The sequence below is a fragment of the Gorilla gorilla genome, chromosome 3 (genome assembly GCF_029281585.2).
Source record: "Gorilla gorilla gorilla isolate KB3781 chromosome 3, NHGRI_mGorGor1-v2.1_pri, whole genome shotgun sequence".
Classification (NCBI taxonomy): domain Eukaryota; kingdom Metazoa; phylum Chordata; class Mammalia; order Primates; family Hominidae; genus Gorilla; species Gorilla gorilla.
The window spans coordinates 160,016,302-160,038,687 of NC_073227.2; the positions used below are offsets into that span (position 1 = coordinate 160,016,302).

The following is a 22,386-nucleotide window of genomic DNA, read 5'->3' on the forward strand; positions in this document are numbered from 1 at the left end:
CCCTGATTCAATGTGGCAGTAGACTACACAATGGTATGAATACCAGGAGGCAAGGACAATTGGAAGCCATCTTAGAAGCTGGTGCATTAGTCAGGGTTCTCTGCAGGCACAGAACTAATAGGATAGATGTATATATGAAGGGGAGTTTATTAAGGAGTTATTATTGACTCATGATCACAAGATGAAGTCTCACAATAGGCCACCTGCAAGCTGAGCAGCAAGGAAGTCAGAGTCCCGAAACCTCAAAAGTAAGGAAGCCAACAATGCAGCCTTCAGTCTGCAGCTAAAGGCCCCTGGAAAACCACTGGTGTAAGTCCAAGAGGCCAAAAGCTGAAGAACTTGTAGTCTGATGTTCAAGGGCAGGAAGCATCCAGCGTGGGAGAAAGATGAAGGCCGGAAGACTCAGCAAGTCAAGTCCTTCCAAATTTTGCCTGCTTTATCCTAGCTGTGCTGGCAGCTGATTAGATGGTGCCCACCCAGATTGAGGGAGGGTCCGCCTCTCCCAGTCCACTGACTCAATGTTAATCTCCTTTGGCAACACCCTTACAGACACACCCAGAAGCAATACTCTGCATCCTTCAATCCAATCAAGTTGACATTCAGTGTTAACCATCACAGCCAGCTATTGCATAGGTTTAGATACAATATTAACCATGACAACAATTAAAAAAAAATCTTTTTAGAGATGAGGTCTTGCTATATTGCCCAGCCTGGAATGCAGTGACTATTCACAAGTGCAATCATAATAATGCACTACAGCCTCAAATTCCTGGCCTCAAGTGATCCTCCGTCTTCAGCCTACCAAGTAACTGAGACTATAGGTGCACGCCACCATGCCTGGCCTGACATCAATTTTTTATATGGGAAAATAGATATTGAACACAATAATACAAAATATTAGCTGGGCCTAGTGCATGGACCATAGTCTCTGGCACTCTAGAGGCTGAGGTAGGAGGATTGCTTGAGCCCTGGAGTTTGAGGGTGCAATGAGCTATGATTGTGCCACTGCACTCCAGCCTGAGTGACAGATCAAGACTCTGACTCTAAAACAACAACAATAATGATAATAAATAATTGATGATTTGCTCAAATGAACACCAGAAAACAAATATACAAAATATATGAATTATTATTATCTTTATTATATCATTCCTGGGCTCAAGTGATCATCCCGCCTCATCCTCCCAAAGTGCTGTGATTACAGGTGTGAGATTGCCTGTACCCAAATGCACTCAACCTCAAGCTGTATTTGTATATTTAATTTATAATTGTTGATTCAAATGTACTCAAATTTTGTATACTTTGAATGCAGTTACATTTTATTTTGAATTTTTTTTTTCTTTTTTTTAGAAACAGGGTCTTGCTCTGTCACCCAGGGTAGAATGCAGTGGCACGATCTTGGTTCACTGCAACCTCTGCCTCTCGGGTTCAAGTGATTCTCATGCCTCAGCCTCTCGAGTAGCTGGGATTACAGGAGCCCACCACCATGCCTGGCTTATTTTTGTATTTTTAGTAGAGATGGAGTTTCACCATATTGGCCAGGCTGGTCTCGATCTCCTGACCTCAGGTGATCCACCCGTCTCAGCCTCCCAAAGTGCTGGAATTACAGGCATGAGCCACTGTGCCCAGCATTAGTTTTGAATCTTTTAGATCATGGTTATCATTAACATACAAATTTTGTTAAAATCTTGATTATAACAACATAATTGGCTGGGCACAGTGACTCATGCCTGTAATCCTAACACCTTGGAAGGCTGAGGCAGGAGGACTGCTTGAGGCCAGGAGTTCAAGACCTGTCTAGGCAACACAGAGAGACCCCATCTCTATAAAAAATACAAAATATTGGCTGGGCGTGGTGGCTCATGCCTGTAATCCCAGCACTTTGGGAGGCCGAGGCTGGTGGATCACAAGGTCAGGAGTTCGAGACCAGCCTGGCCAACATGGTGAAACCCTGTCTCTACTAAAAATATAAAAAATTAGCCGGGTGTGGTGGCACGTGCCTGTAATCTCAGCTATTCGAGATGCTGAGGCAGGAGAATTGCTTGAACTTGGGAGGTGGAGGTTGCAGTGAGCCAAGATCATGCCACTGCACTCCAGCCTGGGTGACAGAGTGAGATTCCATCTCAAAAAAAAAAAAAAATTACCTGGGTATGTTGGCATGTGCCTGTAGTCTCTGCTTCTCAGGAAGCTGAGGCAGGAGGATTGCTTGAGCACAGGAGTTTGAGGCTACAGTCAGTGAGCTATGATTGTGCCACTGCACTCCAGCTTGGGTGACAGAGCAAGACCCTGGCTCTAAATAAAATAATAAAAAATAATTGGTGATTTGCTGAAATGAACCTCATGAAATAAATTTATAAAAATTTATGAATTATTATGGTCTTCATTATATCACTTATTAATAGACTATCCAGACAATAACAATTAGATGGCAAATGTGCAATAATAACTAAATTCAGTCATCTAATAATTTGCCAATTTTGGCCAGGCGCAGTGGCTCACGCCTATAATCCCAGCACTTTGGGAGGCCGAGGCAGGCAGATCACTTGAGGTCAGGGCTTCAAGACCAGCCTGGCCAACATGGAGAAACCCCATCTCTACTAAAAATACAAAATTAGCCTGTAATCCCAGCTACTCGGGAGGCTGAGGCAGAATTGCTTGAACCCGGTAGGCAGAGTTTGCAGTGAGCTGAGATCATGGCATTGCACTCCAGCCTGGGCAACAAGAGCGAAACTCCGTCTCAAAAAAGAAAAAAAAATTTGCCAATTTGTGTTTGTATGAAAAACCACAGCTTTATATACATTTCAGTTTTATTGCTCTGAAGGTATATTTTCCATGGAAAGAGGATAGATTTTATTAAACAGTCTGTTAGCTTGGTTTACATTTTACACATATATAGATAAATAGTACGTGGGCATATGTTTGAATTTTTTTTTTTTTTTGAGACGGAATCTCGCTTTCACCCAGGCTGGAGTGCAGTGGCGTGATCTCAGCTCACTGCAACCTCCGCCTCCTGGGTTCAAGTGATTCTCCTGCCTCGGCCTCCCGAGTAGCTGGGACTACAGGCCCCTGCCACCATGCCCGGCTAATTTTTTTTTGTATTTTTAGTAAAGATGAGGTTTCACCATGTTGGTCAGGCTGGTCTCGAACTCCTGACCTCATGATCCACCTGCCTTGGCCTCCCAAAGTGCTGGGATTACAGGCATGAGCCACTGTACACAGCATATTTGAATTCTTGAGCTGCTTACCTGACTTGCAGCCCTCTTGGGGTAAGGGATGGAGGATTAGAGCCTTTCCTGATCAGTTTACCATGTGTGAACACTTATGGAGGGACAGGGCTAGGAGAGGAAATAGACCTATTATATGTTTTTGGGGCAAAATAAAATCTGCACCATGGAATTTGCCCAATCACGTATGTCTAAATTGAGGGGGCATAAGCCCCCACAATACCCAAGGAATTCTAGTCTGGCAGGCAGGGCATATCAGCAGGCGTCTCCTGGCAGGAAGACGTTATTCAGAGTTAGGTAAATGGCAGTATTGGGTGGTCTGTCTAGCTCCAATAGGACCCAGATCAATTATACGGGATGAAGACTCAGTCCAACCCCAGGGAAAGAAAACTGGCAAAACTTAAACATATAATGAATAGCCACATCCAATAAGTTAGCAGTCAGGAAAGATTCTACTTCCTGTAGAGGATCCTGGTGCCTAAAGCAGACACTGCAGTGAAAGTCTAGGGACATACAACCTGTGCAAGCACAGAAGGTTATGAGAAGGATGAAACTTAGAGGGTGGGTACTAGGGTCCCAAAGCTAGCACAGGAATGCGGAAGTAGTGGAAGTACAGGGCTGCTAGTCCAATTAATCTCAGACACCACCTGTGGGTAAAAATAGGTTCTTGCTGAGGGCTGTCTCCAAAATTGGGGAGGCAGTGGTTACAGGGCTGGCTCTGGAAAAGCAGACTGTCAAGCTTCAATAGTTGCCTAGGAAGGAGCTATTTTTGAGTAGAAAGTCTTTCAGCACCCATCACACACAGCATCTGAATAACCCACTCACACAAAACCCTAGTTTTTGTTTTTTATTTTTTAAGACAGGGTCTTGCTCTGTCGCCCAGGCTAGAGTGCAGTGGTGCCATCATGGCTCACTGCAGCCTCAACCTCCCAGGCTCAAGAAATCCTTCCACCTTAGCCTACCATGTAGCTGGGACTAACGTTGTGTGCCACCATGTCAGGTTAATTTTTTTATTTTTTGTAGTGTAGTGATCTCACTGCATGTCCAGGCTGGACTTGAATTCCTGAGTTCAAGAGATTCTCCCACCTCAGCTACCCAAAGTGCTGGGATTACAAGTGTCAGCCACCACACCTGGCCAAAACATTAGTTTTAAGCAGAAACAAATTCTGGTTTGTGTTTTTAAAATACTTTTTTTTTTAATACTCAGGTTGCTGAATGACAGTATGCTTCAGTGGTACTATTCTAGGAGTTCCATGTATCTTAATGTATTTAATGCTCACAACAACCCCATAAAACAGGTATTATAATCATCCTCATCTTACAAAAGAAGAAGACACTTAAGGCCGGGCACGGTGGCTCATGCCTGTAATCCCAGCACTTTGGGAGGCTGAGGCGGGAGGATCACAAGGTCAGGACTTCGAGACCAGCCTGGCCAATATGGTGAAAGGCCATGTCTACTAAAAATACAAAAATTAGCTGGATGTGGTGGACGGCGCCTGTAGTCCCAGCTACTCAGGAGGCTGAGGCAGGAGTATTTCTTGAACCCAGGAGGCGGAGGTTGCAGTGAGCCGAGATAGTGCCACTGCACTCCAGCCTGGGCAACAGAGCAAGACTCTATCTCAAAAAACAAAAAACAAAAAACAAAAAGAAGAGGCATACCTGCTGAGTAAGGTCTAGTAACTAGCAAGTAATAGAATTAACATTTGAATGTGGGCAAGTTGGTACCATACCTTGAGCTCTTAACTACTATTCTTTTTCCTTTTTTTTTTTTTGAGACAGAGTTTTGCTCTTGTTGCCTAGGCTGGAGTGCAATGGCACAATCTCGGCTCACCGCAACCTCCGCCTCCCAGATTCAAGCAATTCTCCTGCCTCAGCCTACCGAGTAGCTGGGATTACAGGCATGCACCACCACGCCCGGCTAATTTTGTATTTTTAGTAGAGATGGGGTTTCTCCATGTTGGTCAGGCTGGTCTCGATCTCCCGACCTCAGGTGACCTGCCCGCCTCAGCCTCCCAAAGTGCTGGGATTACAGGTGTGAGCCACCGTGCCCGGGCTCTTAACCACTATTCTAAATCCCTCTTTAAGGAGAGGCTGGTGGATTCAGCAGTGGGAAGAATCACAGAGAATGATTAATTATGCCTCCCAACAAATTTGCCTTATAAAAAAAAGGCCTCCAATAAACAGAAAGGAAATATCTTTCTTATAAAAACTCCAAGTGTAAAATACCTCTCACTTAGCACTTGAGAATCTGGGATGCTTTCTAACAAACACAATATACAGTACTCTTTTTGTCGTGGCCACTAGGGGGAAGAGTGGAATGTCAAAGAATTTAAATCTCGTCCACAGATTCACGATAGTTGATAACTGGTTTTAGTTCTTTCCCTATACCAGAATATAAAAGTTCTTTTGTATTTTTTGCATGTGAGAGATCATTTCAGATAAATTTATTAAGCATCCATAAACATTTTTCTCTAGTTTCTTTTTTAGAAATAAATGGATTATGCTGAGAGAAAGAAGGCAGACAAGAAATCTATACTGTATGATTCCATTTATATGAAATGTCCAGAAAAGACAAATCTATAAAGACAAAAAAAAGATTAGTAATTGTCTAGGGTAGAGGCTCAAGAGAACAGGGGTTCACAGTAAATGTGTATGAGGGATCTTACTGAGTGACGAAAATATTCTAAACTGACATGGTGATGGCTACACATGTAAAATAGAATAAATGTACTAAAAATTATTGAATTGTACACTTGAAACAGTGAATTATATATAATATGTAAAATAAGCCTCAACAAAGTTGTTAAAAAACAAGAAATGTGCCGGGCATGGTGGCTCACACCTGTAATCCCAGCAGTTTGGGAGGCCAAGGCAGGTGGATCACCTGAGGTCAGGAGTTCGAGACCAGCCTCAACATGGAGAAATCCCGTCTCTACTAAAAATACAAAAAATTAGCTGGGCGTGGTGGCGGGCACCTGTAGTCCCAGCTACTTGGGAGGCTGAGGCAGGAGAATTGCTTGAACCCGGGAGGCGGAGGTTGCAGTGAGCCAAGATTGCACCATTGCACTCCAGCCTGGGCAACAAGAGTAAAACTCCATCTCAAAAATACACAAAAAAACAAAAAAACAAGAAACGTATTATTTTTTGAGTCAAACAAAAACCTATTTATTCAAAAAGTTTGAAAATATGTTTAATAGACACATAAAACTGTCTAGGGTTAACAGTGACTAACTCAGAAATGCTGTTGTGGAGGAAACTGGGAAAATTTTTGTACTATATGTCTTTCTACATGATTATTTTGACGATAATGAAAAATTTAAAAATGTAATAAAAACTAATTTTTAATAGATGGGAAGTTAAGATGTGTAAAATGCAATGAGATTTATAAGTATTACCTTTGGATGGTAGAATATGGCTTGTATTTTTTGTCTTTCTAGGTTTCTTTCTTTTCCAATTTTATGTATTTTTTTACTTTTAAATTTTTAATTGACACATAATAATTACATACTTACGGGATACATAGTGATGTTGTGACACATATGTGTATAGCGATCAGATCAGCGTAGTTAGCATTTCATCTCAAACACTTAAGATTTCTTTGTGTTGGAACATTCAATACCCTCCAGCTAGCTACTTGAAACTGTATAATATATAACTATTAACTATAGTCATCCTACAGTGCTACAGGAAAATACGGAAGGCTTCACGAATTTGCATGTCATTCATGCTAATCTTCTCTGTATCATTCCGATTTTAGTGTTTGTGCTGCTGAAGTGAGTACATTTGCCAATTTAAAAATGATTATATATTACTTTTCCAACAAAAACTGAATGGGTTTAATTTAAAATAAAAGGCCAGGAAACATCTGAAGGTTTTTGTTTTCTTTTTTGTTTGAAACAGTCTCGCTCTGTCGCCCAGGCTGGAGTGCAGTGGCGCAATCATGGCTCACTGCAGCCTCAACTTCCGAGGCTCAAGCAATCCTCCCACCTTAGCCTCCCCAGCAGCTGGGATTACAGGTGCCCACCACAAAGCCCAGTTAATTTTTGTATTTTTTGTATGGGTTTTCATTATGTTGCCCAGGCTGGTCTCGAACTCTTAGGCTTAAGTGATCTGCCTACCTTGACCTCCCAAAGTATTGGGATTACAGGCATGAGCTACCACACCCAGCCTTGAATCTTTTTTTTTTTTTTTGAGACGGAGTCTTGCCTTATATCATTTTTATTTATTTTTTGTTTTTTATTTTTGAGACAGAGACTCTCTCTGTTGTCAGGCTGGAGTGCAATGGCGCGATCTCGGCTCACTACAATCTCCGACTCCCTGGTTCAAGCGATTCTCCTGCCTCAGCCTCCTGAGTAGCTGGGATTACAGGCGCGTGCCACCAGGCCCAGCTACTTTTTTTGTATTTTTAGTAGAGACAGGGTTTCACCATGTTGGCCAGGATGGTCTAGATCTCCTGACCTCGTGATCTGCCTGCCTCGGCCTCCCAAAGTGCTGGGATTACAGGCATGAGCCACCGCGCCCGGCCTGCATCATTTTTAAAAAGTCAACTTTAGCACAATATTTATGGTATTTCATAGATAACAGAACTTTTTTTTGTTTGTTTTTGAGGGGGAGTATTGATCTGTCACCCAGGCTGGAGTGCAGTGGCGAGATCTCAGCTCACTGCAACCTGTGCCTCGCAGGTTCAAGCGATTCTTGTGCCTCAGCCTCCAGAGTAGCTGGGACTACAGGCATGCACCACCACACATGGCTAATTTTTGTATTTTTAGTAGAAACTGGGTTTCACCATGTTGCCCAGGCTGGTCTTGAATTCCTGAGCTCAAAGGGATCCCCCTGCCTCGGCCTCACAGGTGTGAGCCACCTGCCCAGCCAACAATAGGACCTTTTTTTTTTTTTTAGCTCAAGAAAGACCTGTGGCTTAGACACTTAAACAAAAAGAAGTAACATCTACTGGCCTTTAATCTTGAATGTGGTCTAGTGAAGCTGGAGGGCATTTCTTTCCTTCTTTTTTTTTTTTTTTTCTGAGACAGGATCTCACTCTGTTGCCCAAGCTGGAGTGCAGTGGTCTGATCACAGCTCACTGTAGCCTCAACCTCCCAAGCTCAAGCGATCCTCCCAGCTCAGCTTCTGGAGTAGCTGGGACTACAGGTGCGTGCCAACACGCCCGGTTAAGTTTTTGCATTTCTTGTAGAGATGGGGTTTTGCCATATTGCCCAGGCTGGTCTCGAACTCCTGGGCTCAAGTGATTCACCCACCTGGGCTTCTCAAAGTGCTGGGATTGCAGGCGTGAGCCACTGCACCCAGCCAGGTATTTCTTTTCTCATTTTCATTTGCATCTACAAATTTATATAGGATGGGAGGGAAAAAAATTCATAAGATTAGAAATTGGGATCTTTAAGATTCAAGTTCATCAGCACATATCTGATGACAAATGCGGCCATAGAGAGCCTGGTAGGAATAAGACAGTTAAAATGATAATGGGGGTGGAGTAGGGGTGAAATACCCAACAGGAAATTTACTATAAGGGCGGAGCTATCTGAATGGATGACCCAGAGCTTTCTGCAGGACCTGAATCATTGAAGGCAGATGTTACCTTGAGGTGCAATGTGTAGTTGAACTAGAAATTTCTCCCTACTTAGATACTATACAACGTCTTGAAGAAAATGTCTGTATTTGAAGAGTTTGAAGTGCTGTACTGAGAAAGCCACTTCTGAGAGTGACACTGGAGCAAGTACCTGGAAGAAACACTGAGCCCCAGCTGCATTGGCAGAGACCTGTTTCAGTTGCCCTAGAAACAAAGAGCAGGGCACCAGTGTTAAGGAAGGAGGGTGCCCGGCACGGTGGCTCACGCCTGTAATCCCAGCACTTTGGGAGGCCGAGGCGGGCGGATCACAAGGTCAGGAGTTTGAGACCATCCTGGCTAACACAGTGAAACCCCATCTGTACCAAAAATACAAAAAATTAGCCAGGCGTGGTGGCGGGCGCCTGTAGTCCTAGCTACTCCAGAGGCTGAGGCAGGAGGATGGCGTGAACCCGGGAGGCGGAGCTTGCAGTGAGCCGAGATTGGTCCACTGCATTCCAGCCTGGGTGACAGAGCGAGACTCCATCTCAAAAAAAAAAAAAAAAAAAAAGGAAGGAGAGTGTCCATGTTCTTGGCATCTTGAACAAAGAACTGGGCAAAGTGCACAAAACACGGAAGAAATGAAGGATTTATTGAAAATGAAAGTACACTACACAGTGTGGGAGCAGGCCCGAGCATAGGGGCTCAAGGGCCCCGTTACAGAATTTTAGGGAGTTGAAATACCCTCTACTTGGGGTACATCCTATGTAAATGGAGAGGATGAAGTAAAGTTACAAAGTCTTCTACTTGGCCCACGCTCTACGGAGAGGATATTTCCTGTCATAGCTGAAGTGTGAATGGGCCTTATGTTCCCTGCCTCCAGACCTTGTTTTCCTGCCTCATCTCCCCACTAAGAGATGTGATCCTCATAAATCTTTATAGGAAGCAGAGGGACCGGTGGTCTTTTTTCTGTAAGTACGTCATGCTGACTTGGGGCATAGTCCCTACCTATTGGGGATCACAGAACTCTCGCCCTGTTCTGTCTAGTAGAGACAGGGTAGCTTCCTGATGACCGGGGGTGGTGTCTTCACCTGGAACTGGCTGGAACCTTTGTTGCATGATCATCTGGAACTTGATGGTCTCTAGGCAAGAGGAAATGAATTTGGTTAAAAGATTTAATGGGAACCTCAAGGGGTAGATACCCATGCTGTCAAGAATGTTTGTTACAGAGATTTGCAGAAGAAAAGACAAAACCTGATCTGTTCTAGGATTCGTGTATTTCCTTAAAGTCTTAGCACAACCAACTTTATTTTGGTTTGGTCTGTTGGGGCCTAGTGCATGAGTTTAGTCCAAAACGATGGCCTCCCAGAATTTTGTTTCAAAAATTCCCCCTTCTCACCTAAGTGAAGAATGTGACCAAAAGTTAAGGCCTTAGTGCCACTCTCAGTTACCATCATTTTGTGTTTCCGGTCGCAGCATGTCATTTGTAGGTTACCGTGTCCTCATGGTTGCACATTTCTTTCAGCTCCAGTTACTCCAGTTGAAAAGAGACGATACGACATTCTAGAGACAGCTGCATGCAGCATTTAAAACCTTTGAGAGAAAACAGCTCACCAGGGAGACTATTATTATGACTATTGGGAGGATAATAGCAAGAGTTTGGAGTATGCTCCTTACCCAAGGTCCCCCAAAAACCAAACCTCCTAAAATCAAATAGATCAAAGAATGAGCTAAAGAGTTTACTCACTTAACTAGGCAGTCTCTTTGTTAATCCCCTACCACTGAATTTTTATAATCTTCATTTGATGTATTTCTCCATAGGCCAAAAGTGCCAGCAGCTGCAGATACTTCCTTGTTCAGCCAATTCTACTTTCACAAAAGAATTTAAAGTTTGTTGTGTAACTGTAGCCTTTACAGTACAGTTTGCTATAGAGCCTATCATGAGGGATACATTTCTTTTTTTTTTCTTTTTCTTTCTTTTTTGAGACAGAGTCTCACTCTGCTGCCCAGGCTGGAGTGCAGTGGCACAATAATCTTGGCTCACTGCAACCTCTGCCTCCCCAGTTCAAGTGATTCTCCTGCCTCAGCCTCCCAAGTAGCTGGGATTACAGGCACCCACCACCACGCCCAGCTAATTTTTGTATTTTTAGTACAAACGGGGTTTCACCATATTGGTCAGGCTGGTCTTTAAGTCCTGACCTCAGCCTCTCAAAGTGCTGGGATCGGCACTGCCTCGGTCTCGCAAAGTGCTAGGATTACAGGCATGAGCCACCGCACCCGGCCTGAGGGATGTATTTCTCATCGTTGCTTCTTTTACTTTAAACCACAGAAAAAGGACCTAACAAATGATGCCCTTTTAGAAGAGTGAAGGCCTCCTGGCAGTGTTTTCTTTAACCCATGATATGGGTTAAGAGGAATGAATAAATGTTTTATTTTTGACTGATTATGAGGCAACGTATGTATCATTAAAGTTTCTTACCTACATTGGGCCTTCATCTTTTATCTATCAAAGTACAAGGGTATCCATGTATAAGGCTGGCTGTAAACTCCTTCACAATAAAAGTACACCACATTAATGCACATAACAGACCCCTTTTCTACTTCTATTGTTCATAGAGGCATAAGAAAAAATATTCAAAGATAAGAGTTTCATGACAGTAGAAGTCTTAATCTGTGAATTAGGGAAAAACTGTTCATATGAAGGATGCCATCTGCTTCTCGGGAGACATTTCCCTGGTCAGCTTTGGTACCTCATTGGTACTTGAGGAACCCATTGGTACCTCAAGGGTTCCAATGGATGCACAGTTCCAAAAGTGTGGAGGGACCCGGGACCCTTCTCAGTTGTGAGACCTTAAACCCAAAGCCCAAGGTTCTGAAGTTTTGTTGTAGTGTGGATGACAAGGACAGTCTTTCTCTGATGTTTCCAGAAGATCCAAACCATAAAAAAGCTTTTTTTTAACCTGGTGAAAACACACTGTAGCATAATAGTCTACTGTTATAACATCAGCCCTCTTGCATGGGAAAGCTTTTATAAAACCAGAAAACATACATTGAAAATAACAATTGAATGAAATCCCTTTATAAAATGTTTAAATGGCCCACCAGGTGACCAAATGTACATGAAACTTTATCTTCCCAGGAATATGGAACCAAGCTTTGGTTATAAAATGTTTTAAACAATTTCAGTATCAGCTGGTTTAATATGAAAATCTGACAGTATTTTCTTGGTATTTAATTAATTTTTGTTCTACTTGGGTTAGTAGCTTTATACAAGGAAATTTGGTTATTTCTGTGGTTTACAATAACAATTTAATAACCATAATTATAATTGATAGCACATACTACTTTAGAAATCCCATATAATTTTGGAACATATATTAGTAATATTCACAAAAATAAAACCTAAAGAAGACTGAACATCATTTTGGCAATCCCATGTACCTAACATGTCAGAAAATCCTGTTTACCTCTTTTCTGAATGTTTTCAGGACCCTCTTATCCATCCAAAAAGTCAGGGATTAGGAAAGACAACTTTGAAACTGAAGTTTGATTTTAGAATTCCAGATTACCATAAATTATTTATTTTGCCAAAATGACTCAGAAATTTTAAACTAGTAAAAACCTTTTATAACCTTTTACAAAAAAAAAAAAAGCCACATTCAACTGTTCTTACACATCTTGCAGGTAAAACTGTTTCTTTTTTTTTGAGACGGAGTCTCGCTCTGTTGCCCAGGCTGGAGTGCAGTGGCGCGATCTCGGCTCACTGCAAGCTCCGCCTCCCGGGTCACGCTATTCTCCTGCCTCAGCCTCCCGAGTAGCTGAGACTACAGGCGCCCGCCACCACGCCCAGCTAATTTTTTTGTATTTTTAGTAGAGACGGGGTTTCACCGTGTTAGCCAGGATGGTCTCGATCTCCTGACCTCGTGATCTGCCCGCCTCGGCCTCCCAAAGTGCTGGGATTACAGGCGTGAGCCACCACGCCCAGCCTGTAAAACTGTTTCTAGTAGTCTTAATTGCATGTTACAGTGGCAACTCTTAGCAATTTTAACTGTAATGTAAAACCTGATAAGTTATGTTCTGGTAAGGTTTGACTATTTTCAGCATAGCTAGGAGCGTGGCCAACTCCACACATCCCCAGGCCTTACCTAGCTGGAAAGCAGGCAAGTTAAACAATTTTCAAAAGCCAAAGAAGCAATTTATGACCTTAAAGCATTTAGCAAACCTAATATTTGAATATAACTTAGACCACATGTTTACATTTTGAAGATATTGTATTTTACCAATAATCTTTAAAACCATCTTTATTTCCCAAAGATTGCTAAAGTCATGTGAACTAAAAGGCATTATACTTTCTAGTTTTCTGACAAAATATTTGATTTAAGCTCTTCTTCTTATTAAACCAATTAATTTAAAACTTTACACAGGAGATAAACAGTGAATTTCACTTTATATTTAACCAGTTTGCACAGAGAGAAAGAGACCAGAGAGAGACTGACTGGTAAGAAATTCTTACCCTTTTGCCGGCATGCCAGGTTTCTGGGTTCTCTCTCCCTGAGCAGCCCTGGAGACCCTGCTTGACCGTATGCAAAGAGACACATTGCTATGAATTAAGAATATTCATAGATATTTACAAATTTTGGAGAAACTAAAAAAAGAGAAATATGACTTAAATTCTATTTGTGAGAGTATACTCAACAAACTTAAAATATCAGGAAGCCTAAAATCCAAAACTTTAGTTTAAGGATAGAAAGCTGGTGTGCTCCATTAATTCCTGCAGGCCCGACAAAGGTAGCTTGGGAATTCCAGATAAATGGAACTAATGATGACTTGCTAGAAATGCATAGGAAACAAAATAACTATTCACAGAACCAAAGGAAAGCCTTCTACTAGAAACTAAAAAGCATCATGGTTTTATATATATTGATACACAACCAGTCAGAGGTGAATAAGCAGCAAACGAATAGGCTGGGCGCGGTGGCTCACACCTGTAATCCTAGCACTTTGGGAGGCTGAGGCGGGCCGATCATGAGGTCAGGAGTTTGAGACTAGCCTGGCCAACATAATGAAACCCCATCTCTACTAAAAATACAAAAAAAAAAAAAAAATTAACTGGGCGTGGTGGTGGGCACCTGTAATCCTAGCTACTTGAGAGGCTGAGGCAGGAGAATCGCTTGAACCTGGGAGGCAGAGGTTACAGTGAGGCAAGATCGCACCACTGTACTCCAGCCAGGATGACAGTGCGAGACTCTGTCTCAAAAAAAAAAAAAAAAAAGAAGTAAAAACAAACAGGAAACCACCCTAAATTTTCCTACTCAATTTACCTTAGTGGTTACAGTGTTACCTAGGGCCCCAAAAAACCCACATAATGAATATTTTGCTCCTGATACACAATTCAATATCCCTACATTCACCAATATTTTATACATTCTGGGCAATCAAGAAATCCACTTTAGGCACATGACCAATAAGTATTCTAGGCACTATCCACACAAAACAGTAAACATAGTGTGAAGCAATGCAAGCATGTATGTGAAATTTGGCTTTACACTAAATCCAGTTTCATGCTTAACTATATTAAAAAAAGAATTGGCGGCCAGGCATGGTTACAGGCTCACGCCTGTAATCCCAGCACTTTGAGAGGCAGAGGCGGGTGAATCACCTGAGGTCAGGAGTTCGAGACCAGCCTGGCTAACATGGTGAAACCTTGTTTCTACTTAAAATACAAAAAATTAGCTGGGCTTGGTAGCGAGTGCCTGTAATCCTAGCTACTCGGGAGGCTGAGGCAGGGGAATCGCTTGAATCTGGGAGGCAGAGGTTGCAGTGAGATCACGCCATTGCACTCCAGCTTGGGTAACAAGAGCAGAACTCCGTCTCAAATAAAAGAAAAAAAAAATTGCCAAACTGCCAATGCATTTTTTACAATACTTCTTATTTTACTTTAATCAAGACTAAGAGCTTTAACTATGAAAATGTTAAATAGCCAAATGTCTCCAATTTTTTATCAGGTTTTAAAGAATATTTTATTATTTAAACTTTTTCCACATCTTTCTCCCCTACTTAATGGCTTCTTACTACACTGTTTCATAAATAACCTTTGCAAATCTGCAATTTGAACTAACTTTTAGATAACTTCTGAATTAGACAAAATTATTATTTTTTCCACTAATAACCGATTCTGGCACATTTTACATACAGAATTACGTGTTAACTAGAATTTTTATCCTTAGTAACCTAAAACTTGAGTGAAACCCTAAAAAGCAAGAAATCCTGAACTATCAGATATGGACATTTACAGATAAGAACAATTCCACAATTTCAGAAACATATTCCTATATTACAACCCTTTCTTAATTGGAAATGACTCAGATATTAAATAAGCATTGTTAGAAATATGAAATATGTTAGAAATAGATAATCAGTGCCACAAAGAAAAGTCAGCAGAGAGACAAAAGATCTCTCAGCAAGGCAATCTTTACTTTCTGCAGAAAGGGTACTCAATCACAGATGGAACAATGGCGAGAGCACACATGAACAAAGGAAAAGCAGGCATATTTATCCCTTATGCATTTGGGTCGACCTTACTACTGTGCCCTGCATCCATTGACTGGAGCGGGACCTCACACTCAAACTGATACCCGATTTGCTAATAGCTAAAACTTTCCTAAATAGGTAAGTGCAGGGAAGAACAAAGAAGTTGCTTACGAAAGGTTTAAGGAAGCAATAACATTTCCAAATAAGGAAGGGGCATAGGCTGTGAGCTGGCACGTGACTGTGAGCATGTCCAACAGTTACATAGGATAGGGCTTAACAAGAGTTATTAGCACAAAGCAACGATGCTTGAAGAAAGTTAGTCTTTAAAAGAAACTATTATTTCTAACACTTATGATTTATGCTTTAACAAGAAGGGGAACTTTGAAGAGGAAACTTTTTACTTTCCACAAGCATCAAAAATAACTTTAAGATTTTAATTTATGGGCGGGGCGCGGTGGCTCACACCTGTAATCCCAGCACTTTGGGAGGCTGAGGCTGGCCGATCACGAGGTCAGGAGATCGAGACCATCCTGGCCAACATGGAGAAACCCTGTCTCTACTAAAAATACAAAAATCAGCCAGGCGTGGTGGTGTGTGCCTATACTCCCAGCTACTTAGGAGGCTGAGACAAGAGAATCGCTTGAACCAGGGAGTCGGAGGTTGCGGTGAGCCGAGAGCATGACACTGCACTCCAGCCTGGTGACAGAGTGAGACTCCATCTCAAAAAAAAGATTTTAATTCACACAAAAAGTCTACCTAAAACATTTATCCCATTCACTGTACTTTATTTTTTACTGTTAACAGAGGAGACATGAGACATCAATCAACATATGTAAAATGAACATTGGTTTGGACTCTGAGGTGAGGAGGGAGCTTGGAGGCTTTCAGATCACAGGTAGGTGGGAGGCAAACAGTTGCATTCTCCTGAGTTCCTGATTAGCCCTTCCCAAGGAAGCAATCAGATATACATTTATCGCAGTGAGACTTTGAATAGAATGGGAGGCAGGCTCGCCCCTAGCAGCTCCCAGCTTGAATTAACACTGACATTTTAAAATATCTAGCAAAGACAAACATAAAATTCAGACAAAATGTATGCTGACAATTCTGAAGGCATTTCTGTTTTTATTCCACCAATAATTTTAAAGCTAGCTTGTTTATTAAAGTTATACTTTATTTATTTATTTATTTATTTATTTATTTATTTATTTATTTTGAGACAGAGTCTTGCTCTGTCACCCAGGCTGGAGTGCAGTGGTGCCATCTCGGCTCACTGCCAGCTCCGTCTCTCGGGTTCACGCCATTCTCCTGCCTCAGCCTCCCCAGCAGCTCGGACACAGTCGCACGCCACCATGCCCAGCTAATTTTTTTTTGTACTTTTAGTAGAGACGGGGTTTCACCGTGTTAGCCAGGATGGTCTCGATCTCTTGACCTCGTGATCCACCCGCCTCGGCCTCCCAAAGTGCTGGGATTACAGGCGTGAGCCACCGCACCCGGCCTAAAGTTATACTTTAAATCATGTGAACTTGAAAATTGCTTAGACCTATTTACTTAATTTATAAGTGCTTTTTTACTTATAAGCCAATTTTGGTAGACACAACATATAACAATAAGTGTACATACAAATAAACACATCTAGACATGCATACACACACATAAATGAAGATCCAGTAGCTTGGAACCTTAGCCATGAGATAGCAATACCAGCTTGCCCCAATAGATAATCCAGTGAAGGCTGTGAACCAAAATTTCAGTTAAAGCTGTTTCCATGGCAGCTTGATTTTTAAAGACCAAACCTTCCCAGACTCCAAAGAGCACTGGGGCCAAACCCTACCAAAGTAGCGTGTCACACATTAACCAGGCTCCCAGCTTAGAACCGCAGCACAAAAGCCTGGATACATGCAATGCCATCCCACTTTCCCTTTAGACAGTAAACTCCAGATTCCAAACAATGTTTGGGCCAGACAGCATTGCAATTGCGAGAGAAAATTCTAAGGAGGATTTAGTACTAGACCTCAGAGCCTCTACTAAGAGCATCCCCTTTGAGCAGGTTGAGGTCCACAGGACCCACGGAGTATCCTCCTGTGGGGTCCAATCTTAGAGTGTCAGATGTCTCTGACCTTGGGTGGGCACTGGTACCGCGTGCAGGTTTTCCCCTCCAAGGCCTACCTCCTAGTATGAGTCTTATAAGAATAGCCATGAACTCTAATGAGAACAGGATGCCAGGTGGGCTTTTTGTCTTTAGCCAGTTGAGTACGTAAGGGAAGAACTTAGCATAAGAAAAGAAAGTTAAAGTCCCCTGAAACACGCGCGAGTTTGCTCTGAGCTGCAGGGATCAGGGATCGCCTGGATCTCCTTCCCCCTTCTGGGCACTGCAATTATAAACAGCCGCTGAAAGACTGAAAAGAAAGGAAAAAAAAAAAAGAAAGAAAAACACCCAGATTCCTTAAGCTAACTGTAAAAAGACTCTGTTCCCCTAAGCGAATCATGAGATGGCAGTTAGGCCATCCTCAACATGGAAACCCCTCAGTTTCACGAACCACGGCCAGAAACCTGCAGCTGTTTCCATGTTTAGGCGCCGCCCACCAAGGGTCCCCAATTGGAAAGGAAAAGAGAGAGCGCGCCGCTGTATGGAGCGGAAAGGAAAGGGAGTAAAATGAATCCCAAACTTTTCGGCTTACCTCTTCCTCCTGTCTGATTCGCCGAAATATTAATGGTGGAGAGTGTCCCGGTTCTTGGCTTCCTGAACAAAGAATTGGACAAAACGCACAAGCAAGGAAAGGAAGGAATGAAGGGTTTTATTGAAAACGAAAGTACGCTCCATGGTGTGGGAGCGGGCCTGAGCATAGAGTCTCAAAGTCCCTGTTGCAGAAATTTTGGGAGTTGAAATACCCTCTACTTGGGTACGCCCTATGTAAATGGAGAGGATGAAGTACAGTTACAAAGTCATTTACTTGGCCTACGCCCTATGGAGAGGATATTTCCTATCATAGCTCAAGTGTGAATCTGCCTTATGTTCCCTGCCTCCAGACCCTATTTTCCTGCCTTACCAGGGCTAATGGAAATGTACCTTAGAATATAAGAAGACTGTTGAAAACGAAGATTTTAGTCTATTTTGGTGTCTGCTTATAAAAGTGCCTGACATGTAGAAGGCACTCAATAAATACTTGTGGAATGATGAATGAATGAGAGGATGAACGTATGAGTGGGAACCCAGCCAAGCCCTTGACCTGTGGTTTTCTCTGGGTTTCAGCACCCCAGCAGCTCTCCTGGCAGGGAGGCAGAGCCCCCGGGGGCCACAGGGCAGGGCAGGCAAGATCTGGAAGTCAGTGATCAATGAGACTGGAAGGAGTTACCCATAAAAGGAAAACTTTACACTAACTCATCTAGAAAGTCAAGAGTGAGGGTGTTCTGTCACCCCACTGATGACCAGGAGTGATTTCACTGATCCTCCTGCTCCATGTGTGCCAATCTAGAGCCATGACTCCTGTCCAAAAGAGCGACCTTTCCACATACAAATAGAGAGAGTTCTAGACAGACCATATGCTGAGTTTCAGAAACAGAAATAATCACTTTGTGTGGTCCAGAAACACAGCTGTAATCCTGCTTCGAGTTGCTTTTTCTCTTTGTTTGCTTGTGTTGTTTTTTGGGAGACAGGTGTCAGGAAATAGCCTTTATAATAATGACATTAAAAATTTTCTTCTTTTAGGGCCGGATGTGGTGGCTCATGCCTGTAATCCCAGCACTTTGGGAGGACAAGGTGGGCAGATCACGAGGTCAGGCGTTCGAGACCGGCCTGGCTAACATAGTGAAACCCCATCTCTACTAAAAGTAACAACAATTAGCATGGTGACATGTGCCTGTAATCCCAGCTACTCGGGAGGCTGAGGCAGGAGAATCACTTGAACCCGGGAGGTGGAGGTAGCAGTGAGCCGAGATCGCGCCGCTGCACTCCAGCCTGGCGACAGAGAGAGACTCTATCTCAAAAAAAAAAAAGGCAACTTTCCATGATTGGAAAGTAGTACAATGCAATCCAGATGGGTTAGCTGAGACTAAGAGCAGTCAATAAAATACTTTATTAATGGCATAAGAGTTGCCTCCAGGTACTGGTGTTCTGATTACATAATATCTACATTAAAAAAAAAATCTAGTTCATGTGAAAGCATGGACATGCTTTAGGCATTAGGCAGCAGTAACTGCAATAGGACCAATAGAGCAATGTACCAGTCCAAACATGTCCATACGCTGTGATTCATTATTGTTATGTTCAAAAGGGTTAGAGCTCTAGATAGCACTGAAACTCAACCAGCAGAAACTCTCCAGTAACCAGAAACTCTAATTTTTTATTTGTTTGTTTTTTTAGATATGGGTCTCACTGTCACCCAGGCTAGAGTGCAGTGACTCACTGCAGCCTCAAATTCTAGGCAATCCTCCAGGCAATACGAGCTTGCCCCAATAGATAATCCAATGAAGGCTATGAACCAAAATTTCAGTTAAAGCAGTTTCCATGGCAGTTCCATGGCTTCTCAAATTGCTGGGATTACAGGTCTGAGCCACTGTGCTCAGCCATGAAACTCCAATTAAAATAGTAGGCCGGGCACAGTGGCACATGCTTGTAATCCTAACACCTTGGGAGGCCAAGGCAGGAGGATTGTTTGGGCCCAGGAGTTCAAGACCGGCCTTTCAAACATCGCAAGACCCTGTCTCTACAAAAATTAAAATTAGCTGGGTGAGGTGGCACTCACCTTCAGTCTTGTGAGGCTAAGGGTAGGAGGATCGCTTGAGCACAGGAGAGCGAGGCTGCAGTGAGCTGTGATTGCGCCACAGCACTCAGCCTGGGCAACAGAGTGAGGCTGTCTCAAATAAAATAAAATAATTGTAGTAGTGTCCACAAGAATCACCTGCAGACCCCGAAGATCTTAGACTTTGAATATTCACCCTGACTGCTCCCTTTACCTAGAATCCCACTTATCTTAGATCAGTCTAAGTCCCCGCCTCTCCATTTGGCTACCCCTGCTTATCCTTCAAAACTCAGGTAAGATTTTCTCCTTAGCCAGGAGCCCTCTTTGAGCATAATTCACTTCCCCACTTCTCCTATAAGCCCCCATTGCATCTTTCAAATTTCTGTGTAGTTAACACATTACATGGCATATTTTGTTTGTCTTTCCCTCTGCCCAGAAGGTAAGCTTCTCAGTCTATTCATGCACCTAGTAAAATGCAATTACCATAGTAGGCAGCTCAACAAATATACACTAAGAAATGTTATTCAGAGTCTTGAAAAGTAGTGAATTGGCCGGCCGTGATGGCTTATGCCTGTAATCCCAGCACTTTGGAGGCTGAGGCGGGTGGATCACCTGAGGTCAGGAGTTCGAAACCAGCCTGACCAATATGGTGAAACTCTGCCTCTACTAAAAATTCAAAATTAGCTGGGTGTGGTGGCAGGCGCCTGTAATCCCAGCTACTCGGGAGGCTGAGGCAGGAGAATCACTTGAACCCAGGAGGCGGAGGTTGCAGTGAGCCGAGATCGCGCCATTGCACTCCAGCCTGAGCAACAAGAGCGAAACTCCATCTCAAAAAGAAAAGTAGTGAATTAATTTGATCAAATAAAAGTAGCTTAGATAGCTCTATCTGCAATAAGCTTTGATGCTACAAAATTTTCCATTGATCTTTAAGAGGAAAAAACTGAGAAGCAGTGTTCACTTTTCTTTCAGTTTCTTCTTTCCAAGAGGATACTAAGAAGTAATGATGCCTCTTTTTTTATGCTCAGAAAAATCTCAGATGAGGACAATCATCTTTATTTCTATTTTAAGCACGGGTTCTTGCTGTGTGGCTGTGAAAATGACTGACAGAAATTATAACCAGGTACCGACTGCTCTGTACTTTTTCTTTCTCTTCCAGGTTCGGGATGGCACATTCCTAATTCCCTCTTGACCACAAAATGTGAGGATCTAGCCTCAAATCTGCAACGCTTTCGTCTAAGAAAAAAATTGTTTTTAAATTTCCATTTAACAGAAATACAGATGCAGAGCCATATAATCATCGGTCTTTGATCACTCAGCAAATCACAGAACAAGGAACAAATCCTAGAGGAGATGACAGGCCAGTTTTTGACCCTATAGCCCAGCAACCTCAACACGGAACTGGAACCCTTTCCCACATTAATGGCAAGGCAAGCAAGTGACAGATTTTTACTTTTTAGTTCAATCTTTTTAAATCAATTATAAAAGATGACAGATATACACCTCTCTTGGGATACTTTAGATAGGGCCTTATATAAGTATTATATGTCCTAAAATCAGGCAGATCTTTCTTTATCCCCGTCACATATTTTACATTTCTGAAAGTAAAACAGGAAATTACTTCAAGAAAATGCCTGGAAGAAAAGCAAATATTTTCAAATATTCAGAAGAATGGAATTTTTCAAAAATTAAAAGTTGCCAAAGGGAGCCAGGCACCTGGAACCTCAGTGCTTTGAGAGGCTGAGACAGGATGATCACTTGAGGCCAGCAGTTTGAGACCAGCCTGGGTAACATAGTGAGACCCTGTCTCTATAAAAAATAAAAAAATTAGCCGGACCTGGTGGTGCATGTCTGCAGTCATAGCCACTCCGAAGTCTGGGGTGGGAGGATCACTTCAGCCCAGCAGTTTGAGGCTGAAGTGAGCTATAATCACGCCACTGCACTCCAGCCTGGGCAAGAGAGCAAGATCATCTCTTAAAAAAAGGGAAAATAAAATAAAATAAAATAAACTTGCCAAAGGGGAAAAAAAGCAAGTAATGTCTAATTATTTAAAGCCCAAAGAGAGAAAAAAAAGCTGTTATTCCACTATTATGCTATCATATTTGGCTGTCCCTTTCACTGGGTTATTACTATTGGTATCTGGGCATATACCCGGACCTTCTCTGATCTCCTGTGTCCCAACAGTCCAAAGGAGGGGGATAGCCAGCTGCTTCTCCTTGTCTCATTGTCTGGCCATGGGGAATGCTTTGGCTGTCACTTGCAGCTCCTCTTCTGAGTCTGTAGCGACTGGGGAAGTGCCTAGCTGGTTTTATCTTTTCTAGATGCAGAGGATGCA

At 42.6% G+C, this 22,386-nt stretch overlaps 1 protein-coding gene and 1 pseudogene across 1 annotated transcript in view; one reads left to right on the forward strand and one right to left on the reverse strand.

The window, feature by feature from the left end:
- LOC129532884 (uncharacterized) overlaps positions 1-22,054 on the forward strand; it is a 100,934-nt gene extending 78,880 nt beyond the window's left edge. Inside the window, exons 4-6 of the mRNA XM_055384136.2 lie at positions 16,120-16,210; positions 19,022-19,072; positions 21,211-22,054. Coding sequence (XP_055240111.1) covers positions 16,120-16,156 — 37 coding nt within the window. The 3' untranslated portion in view covers positions 16,157-16,210; positions 19,022-19,072; positions 21,211-22,054. The remainder of the gene's footprint in view (positions 1-16,119; positions 16,211-19,021; positions 19,073-21,210) is intronic.
- On the reverse strand, positions 6,912-7,005 carry LOC115934432 (uncharacterized; annotated as a pseudogene).
- Positions 22,055-22,386: the final 332 nt, after the last annotated feature.